Below are 13,419 nucleotides of genomic sequence, written 5' to 3'. Positions count from 1 at the left end.
ACACGATTACGGGTTAATACCCAAGGCATACGGTAAAATTTGGTACAGTTTGCTAGACTTAGGCAACGAAAATCTGGTTCCAGACCTGTTTCTCAGAGAAGCGCGCTAAATCTCCGCATGCCTGGGACAATCCCAGAGGCCCTACAAGAAGCAAAACCCAGAAGTGAGCTCGGAGTCCTGGTGGCCACCGCAGGTGTGCTGCATACCAAGCACAGGCGTGCAGGCATTTTCGTTTCCAGGCCTCAACCAGAACTCATTATCCCACTGCAGCTTTAAAGGACAGCAGGTGGGGGGCGCCTGGGTGGCGCAGTCGGTTAAGCGTCCGACTTCAGCCAGGTCACAATCTCGCGGTCCGTGAGTTCGAGCCCCGCGTCAGGCTCTGGGCGGATGGCTCAGAGCCTGGAGCCTGTTTCCGATTCTGTGTCTCCCTCTCTCTCTCTGCCCCTCCCCCGTTCATGCTCTGTCTCTCTCTGTCCCAAAAAATAAATAAACGTTGAAAAAAAAAAAATTAAAAAAAATAAAGGACAGCAGGTGTAAAAACGCAAAAGATGAGAAATATGCAGGACAGGCATTGTACTTTAATTGCAAGTAAGAGAGAGACTAGTTTTAGTACCACGCGTTTGGTGCAAAACCATTTACAGTTCCGTGTAAACGGAGTTTGGAAAACTTGGTTTTAAATCTCAATTACGCTGAAGAGAGCAAAAACCACCAATGGAGGATCAGCAGTTTGAAGATATTCCTTTGGGGGCGGCGGCATCTGACCACAAGTAAGGCTTTAAGCAAGAATCTGACGATACGGGAAAAGCAATGTACCTGTGAGTTTGATTTTGGACAGCCGAGCCAAGATTCCTGGCAAATCATCCAGATGGAGTTTCATCTCTTTCCACTGCTTTTCATCCTTGGTCTCTCTTCCCACATCGAGTGAGCCCTCAATTACGGAGGCCGATTCCAGTTCCAGCAGTTCTTTGTCATTGGGCTTTCTGGATAAAGGTAGGTGGGGGGGTGGAAGAGGTCTCATTGCACAGGTCTCTGCTTTGGCCTGAGCCAAAGAGCTTCTCTCAAGGAAAGGGGACACCGTGGGTTCTGGCTTCCGTTTGACTTGCTGGTTGAGGCTTCTGTTCAGTTGTGTGACATACTAAATAAAAAAAGTACACGTTACTATCAACCCAAGGCTCCAAAGGCTCTTAGACGGCTGTTTAGTAACACCGTCCGTCAGTCTGATACTGGACTTGAGAGATTTTCCTCAACCGTTGTAAACGTATGCTGAATCAATGAATGCTAGAATGTCTTCTACAAGGAAATCTCCATGCTAAGAGGTACAGAGACTATAATGCCTCAGCAGCAATTTTTAATTCTATGGTTTAGAGAGTCCTAGAAATTTAAGTTCCTTGAAAGAAAAATTTATTTCTTATTCATACCCTCCAGCATTTTCCTCAACACAGTACCACAAGCTGGAGGTTAAACGTCCAATACGGTGAAAAAGTTTTCTATCGTTGAGAGCCCAAGTCAAACCTACTGTCGACTTTCAATGTTCATAGGCAAACAGAGAGGGGCTCAGCGGTGGGGTAGAATTCAGGACTAAGTGACATTAAAGCTTTGTGTATGTGGGAAGAACACAAGTTGTAGAGTCCAACAATCTCTCCTGCTTACCAGTGAAAAGTAATAACTACTAACATAATAGGGCCCTTTCTGGTTTTACAGAATACATATCTTTACAGTTTATAAATTGTGTATCTTATTTAAGCTTCCAAAAGGCTATTTAAGAAAAAGGATCACTGGGGCGCCTGGGTGGCACAGTTGGTTAAGCGTCTGACTTCAGCTCAGATGGTAATCTTGCAGTTCATGAGTTCGAGCCCCACATCGGTCTCTGTGCTAACAGCTCAGAGCCTGGAGCCTGACTCTATGTTTCCCTCTCTCTCTGCCCCTCCCCGACTTGCACTGTCTCTCTCTCTCTCTCCTCTCTCAAAATTAAATTTAAAAAAAGAAAAAAAAAAGAAAATGGATCATGATCATTATTATCTCTTTCTTTAACTTACAGAAGAGAAAACCAAAGCTCAGAAATAAAGTGACAGAGTCAATGGCGAGTTAGTTGTATGTGTCCCTGGTACCTGGACCCACCTATTCTGATAACCAGTTAAGTGATTTTCAGTTACGTCACAAAGACTTGAAATGACATACACTAGTCCTAGAAAGGAATGAAAACTCGTGAATGAACCAGAGTTGTGTTTATATAAAAGAAGGCATTATATACATGCTTCTAAATATCCATTATCCTTGATCCCCAACCTAAGAAATCTAAACATCTCTGGAAATGTAAATCTCTTATCAAAATAACGTTTCATTAAGATTTTGTTACTTTTAAGTTTTAAGGTGGCCGTTCTAAGTTAAAAAAGATGAGAGCAGTATCAAATCAGACTTTAGAGGATGAATTTGCTAACTGTTCATACCTGTGTCATAATTATGAGTTTTCAGCTCTCATTTCTCCATTCTGTACTTTTCTATTTGAGAAAATGGCAGATGTCCTCACTGCTAATTAGAAGTAAGTTACCCTGTGGCCCACGAGATCATGGAACCAACCCAGAGGCCCGAGATGTATGAGCAAAGCTCACTATAAAGTCCCTAGCAAATGTCAAGATCTCAGTTTGCTTGAGTCTACTCAGAAGTGCCTGCGTTTCAAAGACTTTTCGATGCAAGGCTGATGCGGGAACACAGGTCACACTGGTAAAGAAATTATTTCTACGTTACTGATACATTCACAGAACCTTAAAGAATTTAAAGAGACGTGTGATAATGGTTCAGCTTTTCCTAATTTTACCCTAGGTGAAATATGCCAGAAGTTTCCAATCTTTCTCCAAACTTTATCAATAAGTTCATGATCATACTTTTAGCCTCGGACACCAGGGTTATTCTGGTTTCAATTAATAATCAAAACGAGGAATTCAAGTTTTGGATAAACTCGAGAGGACACTAAATAAAAATCTTTTTCAAGCAGCACTTCTTACGGCTCTTCTGATAACAGGAATGTCTCAAATTTCCTCCTACAAAGAAAGAAAATGCAAATAGCAGCAGAGTGGGGGGTGTGCTTCTGAACATACCATGCGCCTGAGGAAGGTAAAGTGTTGAAATGTCATCCACTGCTTACGGACGCTCCTGAAAAGACGGATGAACTCGCGAGGGGATTCCTGCATAGCTCTTCCTTCCAGATACCAGACACATCCTCCCACCCAACCTGTAACACAGAAAAAGGGAAAACAACGCTCCCATGATTAGTGCTCCTCACCAAGTGCTGACGGCACCTACCCGGAAGCCAAGCCGGCCACCGTGGTAAGCAACGCTTGCGTGATGGGTCAGACCTCTGATAGGGTTTGTGAATCACTGCAGTGGTTCACCAAGGCGGCGTAATTCTTCAGCAGGGACGGGAAATTTTCCATTTGGGGATCATTACGCTTTTAGTATATTAAATGCTGAAATGCCCGCACTGTTGATCTTTTTGAGAAAATATAAATAAACAAGTCAGTCACTTTTAAAACAGAGGCACCTGGGTAGTTCAGTTGGTTAAATGTCCGACTCTTGATCTCGGCTCAGGTCAGGATCTCACAGTTCGTGGGATCAAGCCCTGCGTTAGGCTCTGTGCTGACAGTGCAGAGCCTGCTTGCGATTCTCTCTCTCCCCCTTCCTCTCAAAATAAGTAAACTTCAAAGACCATGTTTTAAAATGGCAGAAAATGAGAGACAGTTTTTCTCAGTAACAATAAACTGGTAAATACATTTCAGATTAATATTTTGGCCACATTGGGGAAAACGAATAACCAAAAGGAAGGTGAAACAGTCCTCAGTGAAATGGGGCCTATCAATCATGTCAGAAAGAAGCAAACCAGGGGCGCCTGGCTGGCTCAGTTGGTTGAGTGTCTGACTTCGGTTCAGGTCACGATCTCACAGTTTGTGGGTTCGAGCCCCGCGTCGGGCTCTGTGCTGACAGCTCGGAGCCTGGAGCCTGCTTCGGGTTCTGTGTCTCCCTCTCTCTCTGTCCCTCCCCGCTCACACTCTGTTTTTCTCCCTCTCAAAAATAAATAAACATTAAAAAAAATTTTTTTTAATTAAAAAAAAAAAAAGCAAAACAGCTGTGTCTGAATTTGGCTTTTAATCAAACCATACCTCCTCCCAAATAACAAATCCAATGCTTCTGTGTAAGGCCATGGAAGGGGAGGGTTTTATCACTTCCACGACACTAAATGTTTCTGCTTCTCCCCCACCTGCACTCACTGCTTCTCAGCTTTTTGTGCCATCGCGTCTTGCTGTGGGTGGCCAATTCAAGGCAACCGTGCCCCACTGCGTGTTGTCCCTGAGCAGATGCAGCTCTAGGGTAACTTCTAATCTTCAACTCATTTCTAGGGTCCTCATGCCTCTTCCCACTGCTGTCTCAGTATCTCGACATGGATGGGTTGTAACAGGGTTTCTTCTGGAAGCCCAGGACAGACCTTACTGGCCTAGACGTGTGTGTGTAACTCCTTACTCTCCTCTAGGCACACCACACATTTCACAATTTGTCCATCTTTGTCGACGTTTCCCTGCTTTTGGTGTCTTGCCTCTGCTCTCTGCCTGTCAAATTTTCAGAGCCTCTTTTCGACTACTCTGGCACATTAAACTCTTTTCAGTGGCGCTTCTTACCGGAAACTTTCCATGTGTCTCCGCCATCTTATTTGGGGGTTCCTTGACGGCAGGGGTTCCCCTTTACTCACCTCTGCTCCAAGAGCTCAGCAGAGTGCTCTCGATACAATGACGAGATAACGTCTGATGACTGGATTTCCTACGTGACCTACGGGGACTGTGGGTAGCAGCATCACTGCCCCTCAGAACACATGGCAATTATCTTAGATTGGAGATGTCATTTCTTCACTGAAATCAGACTCTCCGACCTCAGTGAATTATGAAATACTTATTTCCCATACGTGTGAGTGTGCGTTGCCTGCATATGCGCACAGGAGGGGAAGAGCGACACTGAAATCAGTCCTCTGAAATTTCCTTTCAAACGAGTCCTCTGATAGTCAAGGGCTCGTTTTTTGTTTTTTAATTGGATGGTGTATAATTTTCCTTTTATTGCCTTGATACTGTTCTTTGGGAAGATAAAGGACTTAATTTTTTTTTTTTAATGTTTATTTTTGAGAGAGAGACACAGAGACAGAGCAGGAGCGGGGGAGGGGCAGAGAGCGAGGGAGACACAGAATCAGAAGGAGGCTCCAGGCTCTGAGCTGTCAGCACAGAGCCCGACACGGGGCTCGAACTCACGAACCATGAGATCATGACCTGAGCTGAAGTCAGACACTTAACCGACTGAGCCACCCAGGAGCCCCGGAAAGATAGGATTTTAAAACCAGTTCTGAGGTCATTTGGTCCAATGAGAAGTACAAGTTGCTGGGAAGGAAAGAACCATCCTGGAAAATATCTCTCAAGGTTAAGTGTGTCAAACCTAGATTTTCCAGAATAGTAGTAAGAAAAAAAAAACAGCTAGGAAACCTCACATTTAAACGATGAAAACACTTCATTCGGTCAAAACGTGTTGTATTTCTATGCATCAGTGCCTAGAGACTGAAAGACATTTCAGCCCTACTTAAGCAAATATAGGTTTGAAGGCCCACAGAGCTTACGATACTTAACATTAAAAATCTGCAAAGACGTGCCCATATCCACTATTCACACCAATACTGAGTCACGACGGTAGAGCTTTTATTTTTGTGGGGAGGGAGAGAGGGAGAGGGAGAGGGAGAGAGAGAGAGAGAGAGCAGGTCCGTGCGCGCACGAGGCTGGGGGTGGGGTGGTGGAGAGAGAGAACCTTAAGCAGGCTCCACGTTCAGCACAGAACCTGACACCGGGCTCGATCCCACAACCGTGAGATCACGACCTTAGCTAAAATCAAGAGTCAGACGCCCAACCGACTGAGTCACCCAGGCGCCCCCATGATGGCAGAGCTTTTAAAATGTGGTGCACACACACGCGTAACTGAAAGGTCCTGAATTTCTTGTAATGGCTACAAAACACTTTGAATTTTCAGAAGCAAAAGCAGACATAACCATTAGATGCCTAATATAATCCCACTCTACCTTTCTGCCACCCTTTCCAACCACATTGCTTCCATGTATCAGGCTCTCGTAACGACCTTCCAACTGGAACATTAGCAGGTTGTATACTTCTTCCTGGCAGATTTTCTGGCAACTGTGTTCACGGGCTCAGGAAGCTAAACTGTCTATTAATTCCTCTCATACCAGCTTTGAAAAGACTGAGCCAGCAACAAAGCATGGGAACCACACGCGGCCCACTTACGGGAACTGGGGAGCTCTGAGCGGTTAAGGGAGCTTGTTCTCTAAGAAGCGGAAAGTACAGAACTGACAGGCAGAGAAGCAGCCAGTCGGAGGAATGCACACTGGAAAACCTCCGTGCAGAGGTGACAATTCAAACACGCAGAAAGGAGGAGCTCTCTGAGAATGAGCGCCTGGGGTCAGGATCAAAGAACGCTCACGGTCAGGGAGGACAGAAAAAAAGAATCACGGACCTTGTAAGAAAACTTTTCATTACGAAAAATTTCCATCACACGCAATTACGTAAGAACACAGTGAGCTCCCACTACGTACTCCCCAGCTTTAACAATTACTACAACCATGGCCCATCTGGTTTCGTCTATACTTCCTCTCGCTTCCCCCCCCCCCCCCACTTCCTTCTTTCTGAACCAGAAGGGACCTTTGAGATCATCTGGTCCAACTGCCTCCCTCGTTTTATAGATGTGTAAACTCAATTCCAGAGAACACAAATGATATGCCCCGAGATTACACAGCCAAGAGAGACCCATAAATTAACCTGGTTATTTTAACGTGTAATATTTCAAGTCAGTGTTTGTTATTTTATCAAGAGAAAGAAAGGAATTTCATAGAGCTGCTGTGCTCCACATTGCTGGGTGCTGCAGGGAGCTTGTGACAGGTGACGCCTAAAAAACGGTTCTGGGATTTGACCAGAAGGGAGTCCCCGGCCTCTCCTACCTACCTCCAATACGGACCTCGAACAACACATTCCTCAGCCGTTGGTTCTCATCAAAACTACTGGGGGGGGGGGGGGGAGGGGGTACAAAACAGTTCCCAGCCTCCTCTTTAACAGTTCTTTAGTGGGGCGCCTGGGTGGCTCGGTCGGTTAAGCGTCCGACTTCGGCTCAGGTCATGATCTCACGGTCCGTGAGTTCGAGCCCCGCGTCGGGCTCTGTGCTGACAGCTCAGAGCCTGGAGCCTGTTTCAGATTCTGTGTCTCCCTCTCTCTCTGCCCCTCCCCCGTTCATGCTCTGTCTCTCTCTGTCCCAAAAATAAATAAACGTTAAAAAAAAATAAAAACAAACAAAACAGTTCTTTAGTATCTCCATAACGAATGAACAAACACCACGCATTGACAAACAAATACTGAGAGCCAACAATACACACGGGGGACCGTTCTGGGCCCTGGGGGCCCACAGATGAGCCAGAAGAGAAACTGTCCCTAACTTTCACAGGGTTAACAGTCCAGTTGGGAGAAACACACAATAAGCCTGTATGTAAATCAACAATTACAGATTGTGCTAACCGTGGGGAGAGAAATAGGAGGGATGTGAGAAGAGAGGGGCGGGGGGGGGGGGGGGGGGCTCTACCTTAAACAGGGTGGTCGGGGTAGGCATCTCTGAAAAGGTGGCACTTGAGCCCAGACGGGGCAAAGGGCCACGGGGGCGCAGACCGCCTTCAACATAGAATTGTTACAGGTCTTTCAAGTGGGAGGATGGCCATCAGGGGCCACCGCCGATGGTGGAAAGCCAAAAGTTTGAGCGGGGCGGTGCTCCGCCCTCCGTGGTTGTCACCATCTGTGTCACTTCATCCCGACAACGTTATCTTCGCTGTCATCACAACCCTTTCTATGGGAACAAGGCTTCCGAACGACGGCAAGGCGCTCGCCCGTCCTCACCAGGGGAGCTGACAAGTCACACTTGCAACTAGGAACGGAGGCTCTGAGCAGCCAGGAGGCTCGTGCGGCCCCAAGGTTCTCCCCCGTCCTCCCGCGCAGCCTCCGCTCGGAAAACCGAAAGCAGCCCCAGACACCAGCCCCCCGGGGGAGGGGGACGGAGGCGGCGTGGACCCCCGGGGCCACAGCACGACGCTGGACCCTCGCTCCCCGGCCTCTTCACTGCAAGCTGCTCCAAAGCTCACTTCCCCCCACCGGTACCCAGCCGACCTCGCCAAGGGCTCCCAAGGTTGCAGCCGGCCGGAACCGCGGCGCTGCACGTGGCAAAAAGATGAGAATTTTCCCACAGTCGCGGCCAAGGGCGGGCGCCGTACCTGTCAGGAGGCGTGAGGAGAAAGTGTGCGGGGATGCAGCCATACTGCACGAGTCCGGCCGCTCCCCGGGGTCCCCCGTGTCCTCTCTCCTCACCGGCTGCTGGGCGCCGCCATCTTCCTTCCCCGCCCCCGTAGGAGGAGAGCCGCTTCCTGTGCGTCACTTCCGGAGGGCGGGACGCGGCGAGACAGGGCCGTGGCTGCAGGTGTTTTCGCGGGTCGGGCGGGAGCGTGTAGAGTTGGGAGGTCGGAGGCCTGAGGTCCTTTCGAGAAACGCGAGGAACACGGAACGGCCAAGGCTTCCGGGGAGGAGAGGACGGCGGCCCCGCACCTTTGTTTCCAGAGGTTTCCAGGCGTTTTCTGGCCGGATCCCAGGGCCTCGTGCGATGGGCCGGGCTGGACACCGCACGCTTCAAAGTCACGTTTGGGATGCTTCTTGCTGACTGTACCGTCAAGAGGAACTGGTTCTTGGAACGATGCCTCCGCCTTCCAGTCTGACCAGTTGCAGCCTTACCGTGTTAGCTATCAAGCGGGAAGACCGGTGAACTCAACGTTGCTCGTCGGACCCGAGCCACACCAGGGAATGCAATCACCAGAGCATCTCAGGATGTAGAAGGTGCGTGTGGGACTTGACCTCGGGCTCCGGTGGGAGGGCTGCATTCGCGTCCTCACTTCACCCCCTGCCCTTCTGACCTGCTGGAGCAAATTACAGAAGCCCTCTGAACCTCACTTAGGAGTAATAACATATATTTCGTAAGAGGGTCCCAAGAATTAAATATTACGTCTTTCTAAGGGGGAAACAGACGCCCACTACGGATAGGTTCTAATAATGACCATTGGTGTTGTGATTACCAGAGCAGATCTTAGAAGCCCTCCCTTCCTCTGTTGTTCTCTTATTTTTTTTTTCCTTAATGTTGGAGTTCCCCAAGTAAAAGGACTGAAGAAAACAGATTCAGCTTTTGAAAAAGAGGAGAGAAATAGGGAGCTGGGTTCCATAAGGGCAATTTCTGGCTGTCTTCCGTGGTAGCTAATATTGCTAGACGCAGGATACTGAAAATACGATTCTTCTGAGCTGTAGAAGCTTGCCCTGTACCAGTGGGGGTGGGAGAGGGTGTCAGTTAACGGGTTCAGTGTGATGGGGTAATTTAGAAGATGTTGCAGAAATACAGATGAGATAGCAATTCTAATTGGGTCAGGGAAGGCCTCAGAGATTTGAACTCTACTTAGTTAGAGGAACAGATTTTTTTCCTGCATGCAAGGGAAAGAACACTCCATAAAGAGAAAAACAGTATCTAATACTATCTTAAAAGTTTTCACACTCCTTATATTTTATCATACGCTTTTATAAACATTTGACGTTTATATCCATAGCATTTTAAGGCTCAGGGTTTTAAGTCATCTTCCCACAGTCACCGAGCTACTGAGTTCCAGAACCAAGACTGGAACCCCTGACACCTGCTACAGTGTTATTTCCACCATACCATACAACCTTATTCACCAAGCATCTTGAAATGTCACAGCTTCTGAGATTTATAAAGCACTCTATTTCAACCTTGGCTGTCCGTCACAGTCACCCAAAGGGCTTTAAAAATTGCGGATGCCTGAACCACTTCCAGACCAATTAAATCAGAAAGGGTGTGGAATGGAAGGACGAGACCTGTAATTTTCTTTTTAAGCACCACAGGTGATTTTCGTACACAAAACTGAGAATTACTGCGTTTCAGCCTCTTTTTTTTTTTTCACTCGATGACACAGCTATGTCTAAAAGATTGGTTAACATGAATGTTATATTTCATACACTCAGAAAATTGGAATTCCCAAGTGCTCTTGGCTTATGATAATCGAAGCGTTTAATAGACATGTACCTTTTTGGGCAACAGATTTTTCCTTCGTTGTAAATCCTTTCTAAAAACGGGGGCAAGGTATGATTAAGTACATGAATTAATGCATAGGTTCTTACTTATTGGGAGAAACCAGAGTGAAATGTGAGAAATGCGTAAATGATGAATACTTCCTGGCGTGATCGGTCAGGAAGAACATTGCCCTGTCTTGTGATTGTGATTAAGTTAGCCCACGTCAATAGTCTCAAAGCATATTCTTCCTGAAAAGTCATCCTTGGAGGTACTTCTGGAAAGAACAGGGTTCCGTGGCTGCATATAATGCCCATAGCTGCAAGGGAAGCTGTGACTAGCTTAATTATGCCAGTCACAGTTCATCACTGTGGACCTAGCCATCTTGCTGTCACAAATCATATTAAAGTGACATTAAAACTGAGGAAGAAGTAGGAAGTGGATTTGGGGTAAGCATCTAGAAGTCTGCCACAATTTTGTTGAACCCTGTTGTTTCTAAACATTTTGAATGCAACCCATTTTGTGAAATACCATGAAAACTTGGAAAATGCTAGCCTTACACACACACACACACACACACACACACACACACACAGTTTAGGAGATTGCAACATATTTGTACTGACGATTTTTACTTAGTCTTAGGTGAATCAGACTTCCTGATTTGGAACTATCTTGTTTCATTAGACTTCTTTTTCCTGGACAGGTTTCTTTGGGAAAAGACATATACGAACCCCTGCCCTTTGCAATGTGTTTTCAATGTAGGTCGATAGGACTTGCAGGGAGTAGTAGGTAGGCCTCGAACATCTGTGTAGCTCGACCTTTCCACTTCATAGATTTGGAAAGTGAGGTCTAGGGAGGTTAATTTACTCTAAGTGAGAGAACTTCCTCTCTAGACGTGCAGGTCAACATTTTTCCATCTCATTAGAAATAAAACCTTGGTGTGCAAGCATGATTTGTTCCAGACACATGCTTGCAATCCAAAGCACTCGTATATCAAAGCGAATTTCAACAACCTTTGGCTCAGTGGCGATCAGGTGACGTTCAGTGTCAGATACGGCTCACATTGCAAGACATCGCTCGTTTATCAAGTTAAAATTTATTAGACGTGTTTGCTCCTCTTGCAGAACACTCGCAGAACAAGTTACTTGCAATCCAGGGTTTTACTTGTCTATTGTCATTCTTGCCCTTTACTCCACCTGTAATGTCTTCACTAATGAAATGCTGGAAGGTGTGGACGTTACCTGGCATGCTGCTGAGAGTCGAGCTTTTGGAAGGATGGTCAAGGAGATTAAAAGACTGGGTTTTGGGGCGCCTGGGTGGCGCAGTCGGTTACGCGTCCAACTTCAGCCAGGTCACGATCTCGCGCTCCGTGAGTTCGAGCCCCGCGTCGGGCTCTGGGCTGATGGCTCAGAGCCTGGAGCCTGTTTCCGATTCTGTGTCTCCCTCTCTCTCTGCCCCTCCCCCGTTCATGCTCTGTCTCTCTCTGTCCCAAAAAATAAATAAACGTTGAAAAAAAAAATTAAAAAAAAAAAAAAAAAAAGACTGGGTTTTGTCTTCACGTCTTGTCCTTGGGTTCAGTCTTTTGAGATTTCTGGTCTTCGGTTTTCTTCTCTTGGAATATACTGCCACTCCCTGTCACCTTTGATGGTTCTTCTGTTCCCATGATCTTGGAGGACGAGACAGGCCTAGGTGTATTCCTTGCCTGAGACAGCTCTCCTGCTTTGAAAGGGACTCAGACTCGTTCTAGTCATCTGGGCTCCCACCTGGTCTGGTGCTGCTCACCAGAGTTAGGGTTTCCCCATAACTGTGTGTGTCCAGAGCCTTACTCAATAATAAACAGTGGCTTGGGGTGCCTGGGTGGCTCAGTCAGTTAGGTGTCCGACTTTTAGTTTAGGTCATGATCTCACAGTTTGTGGGTTCGAGCCCCGCGTCGGGCTCCGTGCTGACAGCTCAGAGCCTGGAGCCTGCTTCGGATTCTGCGTCTCCCTCTCTGTCTCTCTCAAAAATAAATAAACATTAGGGGCACCTGGGTGGCTTAGTCAGTTAAGTGTCCACCTTCGGCTCAGGTGGTGATCTCTGCAGTTCGTGAGTTCGAGCCCCGCATCAGGCTCTGTGCTGACAGCTTGGAGCCTGGAGCCTGCTTCAGATTCTCTGTCTCCCTGTCTCTCTCTGCCCCTCCCCCACTCATGCTTGCTCACTCTCAAAAAAAAAATGTTTTTTTAACTTTAAATAAATGAACATGTAAAAATTGCTTAAAAATAATAATGAACAGTAGCTTTTATCAGCCTTTATCCTCTTTTGGAGGCTTAGGAAAGGTAATCTGCTACAACAGGAGACAACTCAGGTGTGAGGAGGTGTGGCTATCTCAGGATTCTGCCCCTGGCTGTCTGTCTCTTCAGGACAGCCCTACTGAGTCAGGGCCGGTCAGGAGAGAGGACTCACACCCATCCTTTGAACAGGAAATTTAACATACAGATGCACATGTACAGAATTGGTGACTGAGCAATCGGGAGGGTAAAGAGGGATCTGTGAGGCGTCGGAGAGGTAGCACCTGCCGGAAGCAGGTATCACCTGTCTGGCTGGGAGAAGAAAAGGGAGAGGTCAGGATTGTTACAGTTTAGAGACTTAGGGGAACAGGGCTGCTCGGGTCTCCAAGGGGGACCTGACCTGGCTGGTTCTTGAAGTGTCAGAGAAGCCACACACCAGGCCTGTCTACTGCTGGCGAGGATAGGCATGGGAGGGAGAGGCACCCGAGCTGCAGGCAGCCCAGCAGCAGGTGGGAAGAGGGGGGCCCCTTCTCCCAGTCCCAGCCGCGCAGCACTGCTGCCCCTTATTGGCAAAGCCACGCCGTGAGCCCGCAGGTGTGGGGCGTGCCGGCTCCCAGCTCCAGCAGGGCTGAGGCACGGGACACAAGCTAGATTTGGAGCCAGGGCAGATAAACCCCCCAGAGTTCCTGTCGGAACAGATGTCCTCCCCTCCCTGTACGGATTAGAGCTTAAAGAACAGCCTCCTGTGAGCTTCGAACAGCTCACATCAGTCCCCCACATCTGCTGATAGTTCCTCCAGGGTAACTGACCACATCAGGATCTGATCGAGGCCAAGATCATGCCAATCAGATAGGACACCTCAGCTGTAACCTGCCGGCTGCTCTTTTCCCCCTCAGCTCCCCGGGGCTTGGTTCCACACGTGGTATCTTGGTATACCGGGAGTGGAAAAGTGCCGCTCCACAGT

At 47.6% G+C, this 13,419-nt stretch overlaps 1 protein-coding gene and 1 long non-coding RNA gene across 13 annotated transcripts in view; one reads left to right on the top strand and one right to left on the bottom strand.

The window, feature by feature from the left end:
* The window catches only part of COX10 (cytochrome c oxidase assembly factor heme A:farnesyltransferase COX10), a 140,556-nt gene extending 132,058 nt beyond the window's left edge, over window positions 1–8,498 (bottom strand). The window contains exons 1-3 of the mRNA XM_086686070.1: window positions 8,339–8,498; window positions 3,096–3,229; window positions 814–1,135 (exon numbers count right to left, since the gene is read on the bottom strand). Coding sequence (XP_086542196.1) covers window positions 814–1,135; window positions 3,096–3,229; window positions 8,339–8,381 — 499 coding nt within the window. The 5' untranslated portion in view covers window positions 8,382–8,498. The remainder of the gene's footprint in view (window positions 1–813; window positions 1,136–3,095; window positions 3,230–8,338) is intronic.
* LOC147574048 (uncharacterized) overlaps window positions 8,469–13,419 on the top strand; it is a 231,665-nt gene continuing 226,714 nt past the window's right edge. For 8 of the 12 annotated variants that reach the window (XR_015243867.1, XR_015243866.1, XR_015243863.1 and 5 more), the window contains exon 1: window positions 8,469–8,955. This is a non-coding gene — a long non-coding RNA (uncharacterized LOC147574048). The remainder of the gene's footprint in view (window positions 8,956–13,419) is intronic. The other 4 variants (XR_015243861.1, XR_015243857.1, XR_015243862.1 and 1 more) reach the window with 1 other exon arrangement.

This window comes from Puma concolor, chromosome E1 (assembly GCF_028749965.1).
Source record: "Puma concolor isolate L17-30 chromosome E1, mPumCon1.1.hap2, whole genome shotgun sequence".
In the NCBI taxonomy this organism is placed as follows: Eukaryota; Metazoa; Chordata; class Mammalia; order Carnivora; family Felidae; genus Puma; species Puma concolor.
The sequence above is the reverse complement of the archived record's forward strand: the minus strand, read 5'-3'. Positions and strand labels throughout refer to the sequence as shown.